The 22,470-nt window shown below is 42.6% G+C and overlaps 1 protein-coding gene across 4 annotated transcripts; it reads left to right on the forward strand.

The window, feature by feature from the left end:
* Window position 1: 1 nt before the first annotated feature.
* LOC103475798 (histone demethylase UTY-like) lies at window positions 2-21,647 on the forward strand. 4 transcript variants are annotated; one of them, XM_008427672.1, is made up of 29 exons: window positions 2-225; window positions 367-430; window positions 4,709-4,817; window positions 5,184-5,233; window positions 5,717-5,775; window positions 6,260-6,380; window positions 6,456-6,510; window positions 7,085-7,119; window positions 8,332-8,425; window positions 8,528-8,654; window positions 8,771-8,869; window positions 8,962-9,181; window positions 10,732-10,869; window positions 13,165-13,296; window positions 13,383-13,454; window positions 13,924-14,025; window positions 15,659-15,982; window positions 16,064-16,956; window positions 17,640-17,769; window positions 17,855-17,960; window positions 18,036-18,241; window positions 18,326-18,387; window positions 18,472-18,546; window positions 18,835-19,098; window positions 19,181-19,368; window positions 19,923-20,064; window positions 20,164-20,290; window positions 20,682-20,852; window positions 21,338-21,647. In XM_008427672.1, the coding sequence occupies exons 1-29, from the start codon at window positions 47-49 to the stop codon at window positions 21,362-21,364; spliced, it is 4,371 nt and encodes a 1,456-aa protein (XP_008425894.1). In that variant the 5' UTR covers window positions 2-46; the 3' UTR covers window positions 21,365-21,647. The 4 variants fall into 4 exon arrangements, with proteins under 4 accessions (XP_008425894.1, XP_008425902.1, XP_008425913.1 ...); XM_008427680.1 differs by having other exon boundaries at window positions 21,402-21,647; XM_008427691.1 differs by lacking the exon at window positions 10,732-10,869.
* Window positions 21,648-22,470: the final 823 nt, after the last annotated feature.

The raw sequence follows: 22,470 nt of genomic DNA on the forward strand, positions 1-22,470 counted from the left end.
TCTTCGGCTTCCTTCCTTTGACTCGGCGGAGCACTGCGTTCGTCCCATGCAGTCGTGCGGCGTCTCCGTCGCCGCCGCCGCCTGCGCTGCTGCTCGGAGTCTCGGCTCGGCTTCTTCTGCTGGTGATGAGGGAAAGAAAATGGCGGCGGGAAAAGCGAGTGAAACAGAGGAGGACTTTCCGACACTGACAGCCCAGGAGAGGGAGACTCTGGCCGGGATCGACAGGTCGGGAATATCAACTCCGCGCACTCGCATTAATGCTCAGACACGCAAAATTAATCGCTTTTCGCCATTGCGTGTTTTAAATGTCCCTGAACCGCCCTGCAAGTGATACTGAGCCGCCTATGTTGTCTTCTTGCTTTGCAGCTCACTGTTTGGATTTCAGAAGCTTCATGAAGATGGCGCCAGAACGAAGGCCCTGTTGATGAAGGTAGCTCGTCTAAGTGGATGCATTGCATTACCAAGCTGCGTTCATATTCACAGAACTTGTTTAAGAATACAAACCACAGTGCAGGGCTTTAAAATTCACTCCTAATTTAGCGGGCTAGGCCGAATACAAGTGGCCCACTCTGTAGAGAAACCAAGGCCAGTTAGCCGCAGCCCCTCTTTTAGCCAGTTAGCTCAGCTACTCTCATCCGATGAGCAGCCCTGCACCTGCGGGTACATGTTGTGACTACTGGGTGGCTTGTGTTACCAGCAAGATCATTCGTTCTTCCGATTTACCCTGCTAGTTAGCGTTAGCATATGTTAGTTTGAGGCAACCGCCCTTCCAAGCAGCTTATCTGTGTGCACTTGTGCACAGCGTAGTTATGGTTTTCAGTCATGCAAGCCTTTAACTTGAATGAGAAGTGAATGTCAGTTTTTTTAGCTGCATGCCGTAGATGCCCCCGCTCTAACAGTACCCAAATAAACTATGATGGTAATAATATAACCACAGCAATTGATGTTGTTTAGTTGTGGTTAGCTCGTATCGGAGCACTTCCTTCGGGATTTTTGTTTAGCTTGCAGTTGATGGGATGAATACATTATTATTATAATATTTTTTTTTACATAAACTGAGTTTGGATGACTGCTTGCGTGAAGTAGGAACCATCTGACGACCGTTTCAAGTGACGTTAATGGCTGGTTGCCTGTCCAAGATGGCGGAACGACACCGATAGCTTTACAACAAATTTCATGCGAACGCTTCGCTCCGAACCGTAAACGTGCTGCCTAGCGGTATGTTGGGTTTCCTCCCCGGTCTTGGCGCACTGTGAATGCGTGTCCCACTCGTCGACCAAGATGGTGTCAGGGTCCTTTGTTTACAGTTTATGCATGTGCTTTCACCAGTCTACCTGTACGTAACACAATACAACGCACTGGCGTGTACGCACTCCTCAGTCTTTGTGACTGTATGATAATTTTGTCCAAAAAAGGTGGCGTGATAATTTTGAGAGGCCTTCAATGAATCCGCTCGCTAGGTGGTGTGGGATACCTACTAGGAAGTGGAACCGCTCCTTTACCTCTATCTGCACAGAAGCAGCAAAGGGACAAGTGTGCCGTATTAGTGTGGCAATTCTCGCGAGAGAAAAGAGGCAGCTAATGTGGAGTAAGCCCAAAACAACCAAAATGGATCTTTGGGAGTAATTATAACAACGCTGTTTGTTATAATTACTCCAATTTGATTGAAAAACGCATTAAAATAACGTCATACCAAAAATTCAGAGTATGGTTAAAATGCGGAGAGAATTTGAGTATTTTCTGGTTCTGGAGAAGTATTTGTATTGCTAGACTTGACCTGCCTCACTGTCTATAATTTGTTCTTTCCTCTTTGATTCTGTTCTTCTTTTTTATGTCTTTCCTTGTCTCCCATCTCTCTTTGTGTCTTTCCTTCCCTATCTTTTTCTTTGAACGCAACAATGCTCAAAAACCACTTTTAAAAATCAAATTTTGGTGTATCTTGGACACATTTTCAAGTATATATTTACTCTACTCAACCGCGAACAGTGTATGTTAATATTTTCTGACAGGCGTGTGGTTTTTATTTATATTTTGGAGCATTCCAGATAGTGAGCCATATAGAATTGATTAGAGATTTAGTTAGATTTTTTTCTTATTGTTTATTAAAACCATTATACTAAATTTAAACTGCCTAAGTAGTCTGTTTCATTTTTGAATGCAAGTTGAACTTGAATGCACCATTGAAGCACACCTGCGTCTACATAGTACCGGTGTGGTCACACATCTGCTACTATAATCACTGCGATGGTTTTTGGGGCTGTTTGAATACTACAGGAAGCTTGGTTTGCACTTTAGCCTACTTTTCTCCATATGATGTTTACATTCAGCTTACCTCCATTTCGGATGAGTAATTATGTTTCATACAGAGTGATTTTTAAACCATTTTTCTGATTAAAAACATTGATGTACAGCTTTGGTTCAGTCCATCTTTAATCCCCCATCGTCACAGTAGATAATCGAGAAACGGTCCTGAAAGCTCTTTTTTTTTGCGTATGTTGTTGTTTGCTTTTTAAAGTTGCTCAGCGGACGTTGATTTCAGTGCCTCAGTAAGGGGTGTGCGCTTTTAAAACAACGCTGTATTAAATTGGATGCTGAATCGAAAGGGCTTTACAGAAAATTTTAGGTTTAAAATTGTTAAATGAACGCACGGATACRTCCCCGTTTCTCTTTTGATGTAATTTTCGTTTCTGTAGGATCAGTTTTCACTGCTAGAAAAATTAGATTGTTAGATTTAAAAATGCTGTCAAAAAAAAAACCTGCACTTTTTTTTTTCTTTCAAATTCCATTGAGGAAAAAATTTAAAAGAAACTATTTATTATAAACATTTCTAATGGGTTGTGGGAACAGTTGTCAAATTTTAGTTTTTTTTGTTGTTGTTTTTAATGAAATGTTGTCTATTTGTGTTAAACCAAACCCAGTCTGTAGACATAAACACTCACCACTTGACCTTATTGTTATACTTTTTTTTTTATTTTTAATTGCTCCACTCCCACTCAGTGTTTCAGTTTTTGACAGCCCTGTCTGGCGCTTTGCAGTGGTGGGGGCCTCTGCACTGTGTGCAGATAAGACTGGGTTCAATGCTGCAGACAGAAATAGGTCACCATCACTAGTGACTAGCTGGTACTGACGCTAACTCACAGCAACTAATAGCTAAACTGTAAGTGGCGAGACAATTTTTTTTTTTTTGGGGGGGGGGGAAATGTCTGGATTTTCATATGTCATAATTTCCCATCTTCATAATTCCTATGAACGAAGTTGGCAATTCAGAGTGCTGGATACCAGTGGAATGTTGGGTGGAAGGAAAATCTATGATAAAGTCAAGGAAATGTTGTTTAATCAATATTGTCTTGGTGATATTCCACAAGAGTGTTGCATTGGTAACTAATATTTTGCAGCTCTAATCTCCAAGTCAAAGTGGGAGGAAACATAAACTTATAAAATAATATCCGTCTTGTATTTCGCATAACATTCATAACAATAGTTGAAAACTTATTACTGGAATCCAGATGAAACCAGGACTCGGTATCAGATGTGAAAAGTCAGACCGGTTTATGTCTACTGCCGGCAATCATCATATTTCAGATTCACGCACCTTTTACCCCACACTCCTTTATTTTATTATTATTTCCTTTATATTTCTTCTACGTGTGTTTGGTTACATAAGCTTCTGTCAGAAGTAGAAGCTTTTTTTATTTTGCAAAGTCAAGCAATCATCCATCTGTGTGAGTGGTCCCAAGGTTGTTTCCATTCAGGCTTACCTCGATTCTCCCTGCAAAGCATCACATATTAACATCTTCCTTAGAAACTGCTTTTTTTTATTTTAAAGTTTGACCTTCTCTCTCCTTTACTTTATTTTTCTTCAGATTTTATTAAAAATAAGATGTCAGGCTTCGATTTAAATCACAGAGAAATTGTCTATGTTTTAAAAACTATGCTTTTACATGATTTATTTGAGTTAACTGGTTTATTTAATGTTCTTCAGATATAATCCCAGCTGGAAGTCAGTTTCACGTGATTTCCTTTGTAACGCAGATTTAGCGATAATTATGGGTTTGTTTGTTTTTTTCAATGACAAACAGATTTTTTTGTACCCTAACATGAGATTTTATCAGTTAAGTCTGAAAGTCGCAGGTATAAACCACAATTCTGTTTTTAGGGGGTAGGCTAATTTTAGAGAGGCACAACATTATTGTGGATGTTCCAGTAATGATTTTTGGATCAAGTATGTTGAGCAGCTTCCATATTGTGCTCTACTGTTAAAGGAACACTACAGTATTCATAAAAAAAAAAAAAAAAAAAAAGTTTCTGAAATGGTCAGTCCTGAAAAATATAAATGTATTCTACATTAAACCAAACAACAAAATCGTGCAGTTTAAAAAAATTTGCAACAGAACAGAGTTTTTAGTCTTTTATTTATCAAGTGTAGTTCCGTTTACTTCCTCTCTGTTACACAACTTCCCTAATGTTAGAGACGTTTTCTAAATTTTAAACTCAAATGTCAGTTTAACTTTTTGATATTTTCACCACTGTGCATCAGTTAATTCTGTTAACAGAGTTTGTAACTTTTTATGTAATCAGAAAGCACTCATAAGTCATTGTTTTTTACTAAAAAGTATGCGTTTTATAACCATTATGCCATTGGGAAAACGGCTAATAGCTAAAATTACAACAGGAAGGTTTAACGCGAGTTTATTCCTGCTGTTCCCAGGCTGTCCGCTGCTACGATTCGCTCATCCTGAAAGCCGAGGGGAAAGTGGAGCCTGAGATCTTCTGCCAGCTTGGCCACTTCAACCTCCTCTTGGAGGATTATCCAAAAGGTGAGCCTTCCTTCCAGTGACTAGAAATATCCCTTTATTCTCACTATTTCAGTTCAAATAGCGAAACTTTTGTGTTGTATGAATGGATTACATACATCTTAAACTTCTATTTTGAGAACATTTGATGATTATGACTTTCTACAAATGCACATAAAGCAAACAAAAATGAGGTTTTAACCCAAATGTTTTGCTATATCAGTTGGCCACAAAAAGTCGTTGGGGAAGAATCTAGCAATTATAAGCATTTTAATTGAAAGTTGAGTGGAAGGAAAAAATGCAGGGTCTAGCAATAGGTTTTTGTTTTTTTTTTCATTATCAATGTTTTTATTTTTTCAAATTTCTCACACATTTTTGTGTTCATTCCAGCATTATCAGCATACCAGAGGTACTACAGTTTACAATCAGACTACTGGAAGGTAAGGCTTTGTTTTTTTTGTTTTGTTTTGTTTTTTTAACACTTATTTTCACACACACACGCATCCACGCTGCCTCACCGCCCACGCCTGCGCTCGCTCCTTCACAGGAAGACTTTCTGGTCTCATTTGGGTTAGATGTCAGCCTGAGATGCGGTTTCAGGTTTCATGTCAGTCATTCTGAGCACCTGGCTGTGAACTTCTGCGGTTTGGCTAAATGCTAGTAATGAATTAACCTCTTTTTTTCTTTCTTTCTTTCTTTCTTGTTTTTTTTTTTGTTTGCTATAATAAGTAATAAACGTTAGAAGGTAACCTCAAAGTCGAACAGTTTTGGTGTTTCGCTACAAGTGACAAAGCCTTCTCATCTGTAGTTTTTCACACCATTTTTAACCTCGTTTCTTTTTCTTTAAATTTTTTAGTTTGAGTAGGAATGAAGTGGTAAAGTTTTGTGTTTTTAATTTCAAATCATCTCTCCCTCTTATCCAGAATGCTGCGTTTCTGTATGGCCTGGGAATGGTCTACTTCCACTATAACGCCTTTCAGTGGTGAGTCCCATCTCTGTTTGTCGCATTTCTGCAAATTCAGCAGCCTTCCTGGTCGGATAAATGCAGCAGAATTTACTATTAAGAAATATAGTATTTGGCATTAAATGTGTTTCATATCAACAGTTTCCTCTTTAAGTAAATACAAAAATTTCTCATGCATCTTGCGTACTTTAAACAGTCCAAGTGATGCATAGAGGAATGCTGTCTATTTTTTTGTTTTTTGTTTTTTTTTCTCCCGTAAATACCACAATAATTCAAACTGAACACTTCAAGAAACTTGAGTGGCAGTAGTTCAAATTACTAAATGTTTTTGGGAGAAAGCTGAATTAGCCTGGTCAGAATTTACACCCGCATCAGAGGCCGTTGTCGAAGAAACGCGCTTAGCGTTCAGGTCTAGACGACACTCCTTCAGGATGCGCTGCAGCGTTTTGCTCCCGGCTCCGTCACTCTCTCGCTCCTCATGTCGTCTTGGTTTCTCCCGCAGGGCGATCAAAGCATTCCAGGAGGTGCTGTACATCGATCCGGGATTCTCCCGGGCCAAGGAGATCCACCTCCGCCTGGGCCTCATGTTCAAAGTCAACACAGACTACGAGTCGAGCCTAAAGGTACGCAGAAAACCAGAATGGTCTGCGTGTGTTTAATTAAAATTTGACTCATTTCTCATTGTTGTTTTTTTGCAGCATTTTCAGCTGGCTTTGATTGACTCCAACCCCTGCACTTTGTCCAAAGCTGAAAGTAAGCCACCAAAATTTTTATTTACATATATTCTCTATAAAGTGTTGTAGTGTTTAAGTCAAGCCATGACTTAAAATGCAGCTCAACCTCAGCACCTGTTACCTTGACGACGGCAGCATCCCTTTTCTCCCAGATTTTTTTTTTCTTTACCCCCGTTGCTGTTTGCCTCGGCGTGTCCTCCCCTCCTCATCCACTTCTCTCTCACACGCACACATGCAGACAGAAAATATCAAGGGCAGCCCCGATCTCTCCCCCGCATCCCCCCTCCACCTTCCCCCACTTTCTCTCCCCAACTCCCTCTCTCCCCTCCATCTGCTGAGAGTCACTCAGGCAGCTTAGATCAGACACTGCAGCGCTCCAGACAAAGAGAGGTGCCGCCAGGATCACGGCTACCTATCCGTTCCCGTCGCAGGTTCTCCCGTCGCAGGTTCTCCCAACGCAGGTTCTCCCGACGCCGCTGCACTACTTTCCAAAGACTTTAGAAGATAAATGAGGACCGCTAGCTGATAGGGGGAGGAATGTTCAATTAACTTCTGCCTAATCCATTTTTTCTTCTTCTTCTGTCCTTTTACAGTCCAGTTCCACATTGCTCATCTGTATGAGATCCAGGTAAGTTTTTGGTTTTATTTTCGTCGGTTTGCTGAACTTGTGCATCCGTTGTCCTTGCTCTCAAGGGTACAGGAATGTGTTTTTTTTTTTTTCTTATTACTTTTTGGTTTGTGTGAAAAGCATCTTTTCTATTAGTAATAGAAATGTATATGTGAGCATCTCAATGTTGGGGAAAGCCCTGTTTTTCTTGCATCATAAACCAGGCGCTGATGGATGGGGAGATTGGGTGGGCAGGAGGGTTTTTGCGCGCACGAGGGGAGTACAAGATTAGCCGATCATCGGGGGTTGCCACGGAAACAGCAAAGTCTGTCTTGCCTTCTTCGGTATGCTGGTGGCGTCTCTGTCTCTTTATGTGGGTTGCAGCGGAGATTTACAGTAGCGCTGAGCCGGGAGCAGCAGCAGCAGCATGCTGCAGCTAATGTGGTCAGATTCAGCCACATGTGTGAACGTAACACACACCTCGAGTTTCTGCCCCACTTCATGAATGTTTACCTGCAAAACATGACTAAACATGACTAAATATGAACAAAGCACCACAGGGTGTCGCTTTAAGAACGGGGCATTTTGGGACATTTGTGGCCCATCAGTGGCTCTCAGTGCACTGCCTCCAGTCTGAGTTCAGTCCTTGTGAATAGATTTGACTTGACAATCCTCTCTGATGTTGCTGGTGCACTTTTTTTCTCAATCTCAAGTTTCTCTTTGGACAACCTTTTTTTTTTTTAACTTCTTTTGTCCAACCAGAATATTTACGACCATTACAAATGCATTAAAAATGCTTCTTCTGACGAATGCAGTTATCCCTGATTCTTGTGTACTTTTTCCTACCATTCAACCTTCTCTAAACTATGCTCTGTGGACAGCCAGCTTTTTTAGCAACTGATTTTTGTTGCTTGCCTTCCTTATGTCCAATCATTGGTCTTAAATGGCCATTACTTGAGCATGTATAAATTACAAATGTATCTCTTAACCACTGCAATTATCCCTGTTGCTGGTGTACGTTTTCCTTCCACTCAACTTTTTTTGCAATAAGCTTTGTAGCTTCCCTCTATGTATTCAATCATGATCTAATATGACCCTTATATACATTTATACAGGAAGAATGCTTCTTTTAACCACATTTTACACATTTTTCTAATATGTTCTTACTCCTAAAAGATTGAATAAGACAAATGAAAACTTTCTAATCCGCTTATTCTTAACTGACTATTGCAGAAGAGATTCGGGGCTTCCAAGGAGGCGTACGAGACCCTCCTACAGACGGAGGACCTCCCTGCTCAGGTGAAGGCCACCACCCTGCAGCAGTTGGGTAAGCTTCTTTGCCATTTAGTTGTGGAACAAATTTTCAATTAAAAACACATCTCTGACAGAGTATTTTTTATTTAAAAAACTTTTTTTGACTTCTTCTCAGGCTGGATGCATCACACAGTGGAACAGCTGGGGGACAAAGCCAGCAGGGACAGCTATGCCATCCAGTGTCTACAGAAATCGGTGGAAGCTGACCCCAACTCCGGACAGTCTTGGTACTTCCTCGGCAGGTACGCCGCGTCAGACGGAATTTTTACCGTTTGATGAAACCGTAGCAACGTTTCTTAAATTATATTTCAGCTGTTGTCGAGCTCCCTAATGACTCCTTGTTCTCTTGCACCTTCAGGTGCTACGCTAGTATTGGCAAAGTCCAGGATGCCTTCGTCTCTTATCGGCAATCCATAGATAAATCGGAGGCCAGCGCGGATACTTGGTGCTCTATAGGGTAAATGTCTGTTTCTGTGTATTGGGGGTATTTTTTTTGTTTTTATTCTTAAATGTCAACTTTTTCTTCTCCTCTCTTTGCGAACCTCTCAGGGTGTTGTACCAGCAGCAAAACCAGCCAATGGACGCCCTGCAGGCCTACATTTGTGCCGTGCAGCTGGACCACAGCCACGCCGCCGCCTGGATGGACCTGGGAACTCTGTACGAGTCCTGCAACCAGCCGCACGACGCCATCAAGTGCTACATCAACGCCACGCGCAGCAAAGGCTGCACCAACACCGCCGCTCTAACCCACCGCATCAAATGTCTCCAGGTGGGTGAAAAGAGCAATTAAAGGCTGGGAGATCCTGCCCTCCCTCCCTCACTCCCCCCCTAATATCTTTGGAAGACGGCGTAAGCTGGATTTTTGTGGAACAATGCAATCCGCCGGCTGCTGATTACTTCTCTGAGTGCAGTAGGATTCAGGCCAATGCATGCTACTGAAAGAAACAAACCTCATTTTGCCCGGGAGTGAAAGCTTTGGGATCTTTCAGTGTCTTCTGTACTACCATTTCTTCTCCTTTTTTAAAAATTTTCTTGTAGGGGAAAAAACTTAAGTATTCTATATAATATTCTCAGGGAATTGGGTTTAAGATACTGTGGGATTCAGAGATTCTCTTCGTGCATGACATTTCTACGAACTAAATTCAAGTAAGAACCCTTCTGTCCTTTGCTGCCTTCAAATGCTTCCCCCCGCCCCCCAAAAAAAGCCCTGTAAATTGTTCCTACCTACCGATTTTATTTCAAGACTCTGAAATGGTTGTTCTAGGTTTGGACGATGTTTAAAAACACATTTCTATTCCCAATAAAACCATAAAACGTAGCTTTAATTGACACCTTTGTTAATTTTTCAAAAGTTAGGCAATAGATTTTTTTTCTAAAGAACAAAAGGAAAGAAAATTTTAATCAAAACCTGAGGTGACAAATTATGTAATGATTTCCATAATTGTGTAAAACAAAGAGGAGCGATGTGGAGTTCTAACAAACCAGCACCCGATAGTAGGATTTAAAAGTTCCCTGCTCACAAATAGTTGTGGTCCTAGCTATGGCATTTACTCAGATGTTTTCTCTCCTTAAATTCAAATTGTTGTAGAAATTTGGGGGAAGTACAGTTTTATAAGAGACTGATTTATTCTGACCTATTAAAAATGAAAATCATTTTTCCTCCAGAGTTACATGTTTCCTGCATACGATTTTTTTCCCCCTCTTTTATTGACCAATTAACCCAATTGAGACGCAGATTGTCTTATGTTTAATTTATTGATACCAATGGGCAGAAATACATTTACATGGGTTTCATTTTGGATTTGAAGGCAGATTCAAAAGAAAAAAGACCCGATTCTAGCACAGCTCTGATAAAGACCCCGACAGCTAGGGTACATAAAGTAGCAGACAGAAAGTTTCCCTCATTTACAATCAGTCGGGGGTTCCGACAGTTCCTATATCCCATATATTCATCCTTATTTTTGTCCAAAAAGTGTCATTTTCCTTTGAATGTGCATGAAGGAACGTCACATTTCCACCACGTTTGCCAGCGTAATATCATGTCGCATTAAGACAAGCGACTCGGCTTGTTTTAATTGATCTGTGACTGTTGCTCTGTGTCATATAAGCACTTTCTTGTGTGGTTAATTCATGATGATGATCCATGCAGCCAGAAATCGTTAAAAAAGACCTCTACCTATATTTGCCATTGCTCTGATCATTCCTTGTTTTTTGAGGTCATCACAACTTTGTCCTTTTTTTTTTTTAAATTTATTTTTTAAAATTCATTTTTTTATTTTATTTTTTTTTTGTTTTTCACGTCGTTTTCCATTCCCCTAGGCTCAGTTGAGTAACCCCCAGCTCAGTAGCCTACAGGGTAAAAGTAAAATGCTCCCTCTTATTGAGGAGGCATGGAGCCTACCAATCCCAGCTGAGCTAACCTCCAGGCAGGGAGGCCTGAGCAGTGCACCGCAGCAGGTGAGAGACCAGATAGAGCAACTCGCACCTTCCCCCTCACCTTCCCTTGCCCTCCCCTCTGCCTCCCACCCACCCTTCCTCCATCTGCCCAGACACAGAACACACTGCGCAGGTCAGCACAGGCGCCGCCGTGCATTTGGATGGGTAACACTTGAGCTCAACGACGCCTACATCACTAAATTTCTAATTAGAGTGCACACGTCAACAGAAGCGAAACATTCATCACGATGATTTCAGTTTGGAACGATGAGGTTTCCAGCCAAGTGTTACCCAACCCTGCATCCCCCCTCCCTCCCCCTCCTCCATCTCTTTTCTGCAGCAGTCACTCGCCTTCACCCATCACGCTCCATTCCAGCAGAATGAAAATCTAACAAAAGCCTTTTAATTCTTTCCTTTTCGCTTTCTCCTCCTTTTTTAAAAGTGATTTTTAATTTTGGCTTTTGAGCATGCTCCGATGTGATCGGTGAGGCCGTGCTGCTGTGGAGGCCTTCCCGTTGACTCTGTCTATCATCTTCCTCTTTCAAGTAGCTGACCTTAGAAGCAACTGCAGCCGCTCGTAGAGTTCTAGCAACGCCCTCCCCCTTACTGTTTCATTGTCACTTCAGTGTTCGGTACACAATCAGTAGATATCAGTAGTTCTGTTTGTGTGTGACCATTGTTGTTTTCTTTAGGTTGTATGAGGCCCGAATGAAGTTGTTCCACTGTTTGAGCTTTTTCATATTTGTCCCATTAGAGCCACTTATTTGTTGAGATAGAATCAAACAACGTGGTGCGGAGTTATAAAGTGGAAGGAAAATGCTACAGGAAACCCCCCCCCCAAAAAAACTGTCATGATGGGCAAGGAGAACATTATTTAGATGAGTTCGAAGTAGGCATGGTTTGATCACTTTGAGTAAAAATATGCTTCAACTATTATCAGAAATATTTTAATTGAAAATGATTGAAATGCTAAAAAAAAAACAAGCAAAAAAAATTATTACATTGCTGCTGCTGCTAAAATAATGTTTGTGAAATGTATTTCTGGAGAATACAGCTGCGCATTTAGTCATAAATTTTTATATTTATTTTATATTTGTGTATATGTATAATTATGTAGATATGAGAACCTGCTACATTTTTTTATAGTAATTGTTATAAAAAGTGGTTATTGAGAATTTTATTGCTGCCATCAGTGCTGCTCCTCATAGAGGGACACTGAAAGCTAAAGTTAGTTAGTCCATCTTAGCGAGCAGGCAAGCCTACTTCTACCAACTGTTAGCATGCCAACTTTACTTTTTCTTTTTTTTTTAATATGACCTTAATGAAGGATATGGATGATGTCCTTTAGCTTCTGGGCTATACATTTCCAAGTAGCTAACCGTTTTTCAGTAAATGGCAACAACAAAGAACTGGGTTTGCTAGTTAGCTTGTGGCTAGAAAACCTTTTTACAAAACAACGGCTATTTTGTTTTTCTTATGGGACATTATTTACTGTTCCCACAAGGCTTTGAAGCTGTCTTTTCAAAAACAGAAGAAGTACAGGGAAGTAGAAAAAAAAGTATTTTCCTTCTACTTTATATTGATCTGCTACTTTGCGTTCATCTTGTATGACAGTCCCAGTGAAACACATTGTGGTTGTAATGTGGTCAGAAAGTGAAAAAAGTTCAAGGGGGGTGGATACTTTTGCAAGGCACTGTAGCTCTGCTTTTTCAGTAGCTGTGACTGGGAATGACCTTCAGATGTTTATTTAACTGAGATTTCAGTGGATCTGATGTGGCTTAAGCCTGATGCTTACTGTAATTTATTTGGACCCAAATTTTAAAAAAGAATGAAGATTTTAAAAAAATTGCAGATATTTATAGAAAAAATACAAACCTGTCAGCAGCCACATTTGACACTCTTAATTAACTGTCTAATTTATGAGATGCATCATTCTGCTCAGTCACAGCAGCTTGTTCCTTGCTGTAAATGAAACGTTAGCTCCAGTGACCTAATAATGTGGAAAAAAGCAGTAGTGCTGAATTTCCAGCCAGGATTTATTTATTTATTCTTTTTTTTTTTTTTTTTTTTGCTTTAAGCTCAAACTCAAAATCACGGCATTGTTTCTCCCTTCTCTCTTCTTTTCCTTTTTTTCTCCCCCAAACCCTCTTATTGCCGCTTTGCGTCTCGATAACCACCCATAATTGGGTTTCCACTCTCCCTCCATGTTATTTTTCTATTTGGCTTCGACTTTTGTTTTTTTCTTTCTTCGTCTCCCTCCTCACATTTGTTTTGCTTCACTTTTGCCTGTGCCCCCTTCCATCCCCTTCTCTCCAGGCATGTAAGCCCAATCACAGCGCAGAGGGAGGAGGCTCGGGTCAGTCTCTACCCCCTCATGCGGGCGCGCTGGGCCAAGTGGAGGACCAGTCGTGCCCGGCCAAGAGGAGAAGAGCCGGCAGTCCTGCCAAGGTAAACATACGACAGCTTTGTGTTCTCCATCCACTGGAAGCATTTGTTTTGGTTGGACTCATTGTAATTTTTTTTCCCCGCCTCAGAATGACTCATGGCCCAGTAATCCACCACAACAGCCATCACCGAGCTGGTACCTCTCTCCACAGAAATTACAGGTTGGTGATCATTTTCTTCGATCCTGAATGACTCAGATTTTCAAACCATATGAAGAAAAAAAAAACCCTTGTATATAATTAGGAAAATTTCTGAGATTTTCTTGGAATTGCATGACTGCATCAACCCAAAATATTCTGTATTTGTTTAGATTGAAATTAACAGAACTATATTGCAAACTGCTGAATCAGAAGTCAAAATTTTATGATTTGGAGAATGTACAGATATTTTAAGTACTTCTAAGGTAAATGTTTTGTGTTCAGATATCTAGAATGTTTTCAAAACTAAAATAGAAAATGTCAGATTTTCTTTGGGATTCTGATTTTGACGGAAGTTTCTAGTTTTGATGCATTCAGTGAATGTGGGAAAGACCATTTCCACTTTTGTTCTGATGTAAAGTTGGTGTGAAATCCAATGGAATTCGGAGGAACGGATCGTTTAAGCTCAGGCTTTCTGCTGCTTGTTTTGTAGATGCTGGAACAGCTGCGCGGCAACCGGGGCAACCTGAAGCCCCATGAGCTACAGGCGTTGGAGCAGCTAGAGGCTCAGCTCGCAGTAATGCAGCAGCACCAGGTAAACGATCGAACCATATACGGGTCCTTCTCAAAAAATTAGCATATGATAAAATTAGCATGTGATAAAGTTAATTATTTTCCATAATGTAATGATAAAAATTTAACTGTCATATATTTTAGATTCATTGCACACCAACTGAAATATTTCAGGTCTTTTATTGTTTTAATACTGATGATTTTGACATACAGCTCATGAAAACCCAAAATCCCTGTCTCAAAAAATTGGCATATCATGAAAAGGTTCTCTGAMCGAGCAATKAACCTAATCATCTGAATCAACAAAGTAACTCTAAACACCTGCAAAAGATTCCTGAGGCTTTTAAAACTCCCAGCCTGGTTCATTACTCAAAACCGCAATCAGGGTAAGACTGCTGACCTGACTGCTGTCCAGAAGGCCRTCATTGACGCCCTCAAGCAAGAGGGTAAGACACAGAAAGAAATTTCTGAACGAATAGGCTGTTCGCAGAGTGTTGTATCAAGGCACCTCAGTGGGAAGGAAAAGGTGTGGCAGAAAACGCTGCACAACGAGAAGAAGTGGAAGATGGTGGAGAAGGACTGATTCCAGACCTTGGGGGAAGCAGTGGACTGAGTCTGGAGTAGAAACATCCAGAGCCACCGTGCACAGGCATGTGCAGGAAATGGGCTACAGGTGCYGCATTCCCCAGGYCAAAGGTCAAGCCACTTTTGAACCAGAAACAGCGGCAGAAGCGCCTGACCTGGGCTACAGAGAAGCAGCACTGGACTGTTGCTCAGTGGTCCAAAGTACTTTTTTCAGATGAAAGAAAATTTTGCATGTCATTCAGAAATCAAGGTACCAGAGTCTGGGGGAAGACTGGGGAGAAGAAAATGCCAAAAGGCCAGAAGTCCAGACCATCACAGTCAGTGATGGTCTGGGGAGCCATGTCAGCTGCTGGTGTTGGTCCACTGTGTTTTATCAAGGGTAGGGTCAATGCAGCAGCTATCAGGAGGTTTTGGAGCACTTCATGCTTCTATCTGATGAAAAGCTTTATGGAGATGAAGATTTCATTTTTCAGCACRACCTGGCACCTGCTCACAGTGCAAAAACCACTGGTATTACTGACCATGGCATTACTGTGCTCCATTGGCCTGCCAACTCTCCTGACCTGAACCCCATAGAGAATCTGTGGGATATTGTGGAGAGAAAGTTGAGAGACGCAAGACCCAAAACTCTGGATGAGTTTAAGGCTATCGAAGCATCCTGGGCCTCCATAACACCTCAGCAGAGCCACAGACTGATTGCCTCCATGCCACGCCGCTTTGAAGCAGTCATTTCTGCAGGATTCCCGACCAAGTATTGAGTGCATAACTTAAACATAATTATTTGAAAGTTGACTTTCTTGGTATTAAAACACTTTTATTTTATTGGTCGAATGAAATATGCAAAAATCATCAGTATTAAAACAATAAAAGACCTGAAATATTTCAGTTGGTGTGCAATGAATCTAAAATATATGACAGTTTAACTTTTATCATTACATTATGGAAAATAATTAACTTTATCACAATATGCTAATTTTTTGAGAAGGACCTGTATTTGGGGGGTGGAGGGAAAAGTCATCCCTGTATCTGTTTCCAGTTTCACTCAATATCTAAAGTTCTTCCTTTCACAGATGAGGCAGAACGCATCGGGAGCTCCGATTCGTCCCTCCCTTCCTAACGGCCCCACCGCTAACTCCCTCCCCTCCCCTAACCCCGGCCTCCACCCCACTCGGCCCCACCTGGGCCCTTCCCGCCACCTCTGCCCGCCTCAGCCGATGGCCAACGGGCCAGTCGGGCGTTTGTACGCCGCGGGCGACGGTCGCAACGGCAGCGCTAATAATCAGCCGGGACCCAACGGAGACGTGCCTTACCCGCCAGCCGCCGCAGCACCGCTACCTCACACCTGCACAAGCACGACGCCACAGGATGCAGCGCCGCACCTAAACTCCTCTCAGGTTGGACTTCCTGTCCCCTGAAAGTTCTTTAAAAATGAACCGCTTGGCGTGAAAATGTAATGCTTTCTGTTTCTCCTTCAGGGGCTTCAGAAGGAGTGTGTTAAACATGCGACAGGCTCAAGCAGCGAGGGGAACCCCTCTCACCCCCAGACCCCCAACTCCACTAGTCACCCCAACAATCAGGTTGGACATTCCAGTAACGTCCCGTCGCCACGGCAGCCGACTCACAACCACCTCCCCTCCCCGCCGTCGCTCCCTCACTCCTCTACCTCAGGCGGTGCCGCATCCGTTACCAAAGACGGCGATGCCGCTGGCGCTGCGTCCCACGGCAACGGGGGCTCGGACAGCGCGGCGCAAACGTCGCTCCCGCCTGCCGAGAGCGAGAAGGCGCAGGCGGACGGACTGGCCAATCACGTCCACTCCGAAGAGGGAGACAAGGTGGCGGACGGTGTCGAGAAGCAAAGCCTTAGCGCAGACAATCCCAGGCTGTCCGCCCTCCTGGCTGTGGAAAAGGGTGCTGAGGAGAGAGAGGCGCAGTCAGAGGGCACGACGTCCGCGGCGACGGGGCTGGAGCCCCAGAAGAAGGTGAACAACATCCACCCGGCCGCTCTGCCCTCTGCCCCCCAGCCACAGGGCAGCTCGGCCGCCTCCTCCCCCATCTCCGCCATGTCTACCGCCACGCCCTCGCCCAAATCCTCTGAACACACCCAAACGGGGGGCCAGAGCCCCCCCACAACCACCACCGCCACAACCGCCACGTCCACCACCGCCACGTCCACCACCACGCCTGCCGTCAACGGCAACAGCAAAGGAGGCATCTCTGAGGACTCGCAAAGCCCGCTTAAGGCCGAGCCTCCCGCCATCACAGGTCTCATAGCAACGCCGCCACATGGACACAACTCATCCTCATCCTCGTCTTCGTCTTCTTCTATTTCCATCTATCCCAGCTCCACGGACGTGCTGAAGGCCTGCAGGTGAGAACTCAACTATTTGTGTAAACTTGCTTATCGTTTGCAAAAAGCAGAGATGAAACATGTAAATTATTATTTTTTTTTTTCAAAAGCATTTTGAGATGCTCTGCATATTATGCCTACTTGAATGAATTACCAATATGGGATTCTTACTGATGATTTGCAGCAGCTTGAAATAGATGCTAACTCCTTTCTAAAAGTGGCAAAACATTCATCACATCTTCATGAGCTCAATATCTTTGCTCCATCAGTACAAGGTGCTTGATATTGTCGCTAAAAGCAAGCTAGAGACCTCATCACAACATGACAAGTTATGAAACTGTTGCCTCATTAAAAAAATCTGTTCGTGTTTGGTTTTAAAAACTGAAAGTTGCCAGAGTAGAAAGCTGCTCAGATTTGGATGAAACCGATAGTGGAGCAGCTGGTTTGTTTTGAGCGTGTCTCCCCCTGGTGGATTCATGGTGGAAGTACAATCTCCACAGGGAATCGGTTATGTAACGGGCTCACAGCTGAAGGCCACTGGGTTGTCTTGTTGCCATGCAAACATTCAATTCAATAGATTCCCTCTAACTGGATCCTTGGAAGACAACAAAAAAGTAGAAACTTTCTTCTGAGTAAGAATAATTAGATTTTTAAAGAGTGATTCATCCTCGTTTTTTTTTCTTTTCCTTTCTGTGCGTTTTCAGAAACCTGGGGAAGAACGGCCTTTCCAACAGCAGCATCCTCCTCGATAAGTGCCCCCCGCCCCGGCTGCCTCCCCCGCCGTCGCCGGCCCTACCCAAAGACAAGCTCAACCCTCCCACTCCCAGCATCTACGTAAGCAGCTTCTTCTAGATCAAAAAGTGGATTTTTTGTTTTCTTTGTGTGAAACTCTTTCATTTTTATTTTTATTTTTATCCAGCTGGAGAACAAAAGGGATGCTTTTTTCCCGCCGCTGCACCAGTTCTGCACAAACCCCTCCAACCCGGTCACTGTCATCAGAGGCTTGGCTGGAGCGCTCAAACTGGGTAAGAACCGCCTTCCTGCTCCCTTATTATTATTTTTTTCACATTTTTGCTCACTTCCATTCCGTTTGCGTCCAGATCTCGGCTTGTTCTCCACCAAGACGCTGGTGGAGGCCAACCCGGAGCACCCGGTGGAGGTCTGGACTCAGCTGCTGCAGCCCGCCGACGAGAACTGGGACCCGAGCGGCACCAAGAAGATGTGGCGCTGCGAGAGCACCCGCGCTCACACCACCATCGCCAAATACGCGCAGTATCAGGCCGCCTCCTTCCAGGAGTCCCTCAGGGTTGGTCCTGCATTGAAATCAAACTTCTTAGTCAGAGTTCAGCTTTGAGGTTTGTAAGATTCTGTTCTAACGGGTTGATTTCAGGAGGAGAATGAAAAGAAGGCACTAAAGGAACCTTTGGACACTGAGCCATCATCTGCAGAGAGGTATTTAAGAAAAAAAACAAACTGCATCAAGAAAGAAATATTTAGCACGCTAAAATGCTAAATGTGTGTGTTTTTGTTTTTAAGTGCGACGCGAAAAAGAAGAGGGCCCTTAAAACACATCAAGTTCGGAACCAACATTGACGTCTCTGACGAAAGGAAGTGAGTTTGGAGTTTATTTCTATTCTACGACAGAGTATTAGGACCATTGTAGACGGGAAAAGTAGAAATTTCCTAGAAAAGAATTTGAAAGGTCAAAAATTTCTTAGAAAAAAAGTTCTAAAAAATCAATTGAAACAGGTTTTAACAAATTAATCTCAAAATGTCTGAATTTTTTTAGAGAAATTTACTTTTCCTCTGTTTACAATATCCCTAACACGCTGTACTACGTTCTACTCCGATACCTGAAAACAAGAGCTCTAAACTCTGCTCCACTGCGCCCCCTGTCAGGTGGAAACAGCAGCTGCAGGAGCTCAGCAAGCTGCCAGCTTTCGCACGGGTGGTGTCCGCCGGCAACCTGCTGAGCCACGTGGGCCACACCATCCTGGGCATGAACACGATGCAGCTGTACATGAAGGTTCCCGGCAGCAGGATCCCAGGCCACCAAGAGCACAACGACTTCTGCGCCGTCAACGTCAACATCGGGCCTGGCGACTGCGAGTGGTTCGCCGTGCCAGAGGCCTACTGGGGCGTGATGAGCAACTTCTGCGAGAAGTGAGACAAACTCGTCGTCTTTGTGCTTTGTTTCGCGTGTTTCACGAGTATGTAAAATCAAAGCTTCTTCGCTTCCCCACAGGAACAACATCAACTTCCTGATGGGATCGTGGTGGCCCAACCTGGAGGACCTGTACGAGTCGGACGTGCCAGTTTACCGCTTCATCCAGCGTCCGGGCGACTTGGTGTGGCTCAACACGGGGACCATCCACTGGGTGCAGGCCATCGGCTGGTGCAACAACATCGGCTGGAACGTCGGACCTCTCACCGGTACGTCTTACCCATATTTGTCAAAGAACGCATTTGTTTTTTTTTGTTTAATTTAGTTTCTGTTTTGTGTCTCAGTTGTTTGTTTGAGTGTTTGCACAGAATTCAAGTTAATTCGCTTAAGTTTAAAAATGCTGTTTTGTTTTCTATCCCAAAAGAAAATAAATGTTTCTTCTAAGTAGAGCTGAAACAATTAATTGTGATTAATCGGCCACTGAAATAATCGTCAACTAATTTAGTAACCAATTAATCATTAACCGGAGTGTACAGACTCCCAAAAAAACTCAACATACAAAGAACAGAAAATGCAAAAATATATATGTGTTGCATTTAAAATGAAAATTCCGTTGTTTGTAAATGTGTTTTAGCCAAAACTCCTTAAGAGTTTACATTTAATGTCCCACGGTTCAGATTTACTAACCAGGCGATGTTATGGTAATGCTTTTTAGGCAATAAAATGATTATTTCCTTCTTCAAAAAGGAATTTAATCATTTTTATTCAGGAAGACCCGCGAATGTGCCCTCTTTTAACCCCCAATTTACTCTCCTTCTTTCAGCCCACCAATACAAGCTGGCTGTGGAGCGTTACGAGTGGAACAAGCTCCAGAGCGTCAAGTCTATGGTTCCCATGGTGCACCTCTCCTGGAACATGGCGCGGAACATCAAAGTGTCCGACCACAAGCTGTTTGAGATGATCAAGTGAGCCTCAGAGCACCATTTAGAGTTTTCCCCCTCCACACGCTTCATTTGTTTTGTTTTTCTGCGCTGTGGCGCTAACGCGGTGCGTTCCTGTCGCAGGTACTGCTTGCTGCGGACGTTGAAGCAGTGCCAGTGGGTGAAGGAGGCGTTGACGTCGGCCGGGAAGGAGACGGTGCTGAAGCCGAGGACGAGGGACGAGCCGGCGCACTACTGCATCATCTGTGAGGCGAGTAAAAAGCTTAGATTCAGCTTTGAAATGTTGCATTACTATTTAAAAATAAATAAATAAAAATTTCAGTATAAATCATTCCGCACTTAATTATTGCATTGACTAATTTGGTTCAACTGAATTAAAAAACCCTTTTTTGTTTGTCTGTTTGTTTACACCAATTAGCATCTCGGCTAATGGATTTAATTAGAGCGAAATGCTTTTAGCAGTTTTTCCCAGACAAACGCCATTAAATCCTCGCTCTAATTGTTTATTATTCTCTCCCCGACGACACGCCGCACCGTCTGTCTGTCTGTCCGTCCGTCCGTCCGTCCGTCCGTCTAGAAAGAAACAACTTCACCTCGCTCTCCTCCGTTTAACGGTTACACTTGGAAATGTGACGTTGCAGGTGGAGGTGTTCAACCTGCTGTTCGTGCGCCGTGAGCACCTGTCCAAGAAGCAGTGCCTGGTCCACTGCCAGGACTGCGCCAGGAAGGGCAGCGCGGCGCTCGACGACTTCATGGTGCTGGAGCAGTACAGGATGGAGGACCTGATGCAGGTCTACGACCAGTTCACATTAGTAAGTGGTGGAAGCCTGAAAATTACAACAGCAATAAGCGCTACATTTTGTCACTGAGCAAAAACCCATCAAGCATGTTGATCAGTGTTTCACCTCCTACTAACGAAAGGCAGGTGGGTTTTTGGTCTTGATTTAAAGGAACTCGGTGTTTCGGCTGTTTTGGAGTTTTTTGGAAGTTCCAGATTTGTGGCAGATAGAAGCTGGATTCTGCTTCTGCATCTCAGAAAATATTCACATTCATTGCTACAAATATTGTCATTATTATTTCTTGTTTGATTATTTCCCCACCCAACTTAATAAATGTACTCAAAATTGAAGGTTTGATTTAATTTTAACATGAAATGACCTAATATGCAGTAAAACAACTTTATTTTAAACCATCTTCATTGTTTACTTGCGTTTCCCATTTTGAAGACATTAATTCATTTTTAAAAAAAAATGTATTATTAGATGCTGAAGTGTGGTTGTTTCTGCTCTTCTTCCAGGCCCCTCCTCTTCATTCTTCATCTTGACATTAGGCTCTTCCTGTCTTCTTCTTCTGCTCTGTAGCCATGAAGCCCACCCGCAGGACCCCTGTTCTCAGATCAGAAACAACGCCTCCACATACGGACCCATTTCTGATATTCAGGAAAAGCTAAGGCCGTCTCCCTGCCCACCCCACCTCCACCCCCTCCATCACTGTCGCTTGAGGCTGAGGCGACTGAGAGTCTGTCTATGCAACCTGTTTGAAGCCAGAAGGGGGCGCCACCTGGCCTGATAACAGGACTTTAAACAACTTTTCTTTTCCTCTCTTCTCCCCTCTTTCTAAAGACAATGGTTTCATGTTTTACTGGAGGATTTAATCAAATACGGTTGGGAACGTGGAGGCGAGGGATTTTTATTTTTTTTGTAATTTTTTTTAAGCGTCGTAAAAATGTTTTTGTAGATACTTGTTAACTGTCACAACTGGCAACACCCACCGTAAAGACTACTGACTTGACCACCTTTCTCCCGCTGTCTTTCTCTCTCTTTCTATTTCATTGTTTTTCTTCTGATAACAGGATGAAATGTTGGCTTTGATTTGTGGAACTCCTCTCCCTCCCTCCCTCCATCCCTCCCTTCCTTCTAAGGAGCACTAGCCTAACTGGTCTGTTATCTTTTTTGTTTGTTTGTTTTATTTTTTTTTGTTACGGTAGTCGTTTTAAGACTCTTTGAACAGCAAAATCTCCCAAAAAAATTTGTAATGTGAAGAGTTGAGGTAATTTTTTTCTCTTTTTCTTCTGTTTTGCAGCTTTTTACGTTTGTCTTATTTTCAAAACTTTTTTTTCTTAGTTAAAAAATAAAACAAAAAAAAATGTACTAGCCAAGTCACAAAGAAAATGGGTTGCACTTAGACTTCTGGAAGTTTAATTTGTGATTTTTATTTTGTTTTTTGTTTCTAATCTTGATGTAAATTTACACTATTTATAAATACATATTTATTGCTTGAAAATATTTGTCGATGGAATGCTGTTATTTTTTTTTTCCAGAATACCTGCCATTACATTTGAAGGAGTTTTGTCATTTTAACACAACTCCTCTTACATTTTCTATATATAAATATAAATAAATATATATATATATATAAATAAAGTTGCTT

This window comes from Poecilia reticulata, linkage group LG2 (assembly GCF_000633615.1).
Source record: "Poecilia reticulata strain Guanapo linkage group LG2, Guppy_female_1.0+MT, whole genome shotgun sequence".
In the NCBI taxonomy this organism is placed as follows: domain Eukaryota; kingdom Metazoa; phylum Chordata; class Actinopteri; order Cyprinodontiformes; family Poeciliidae; genus Poecilia; species Poecilia reticulata.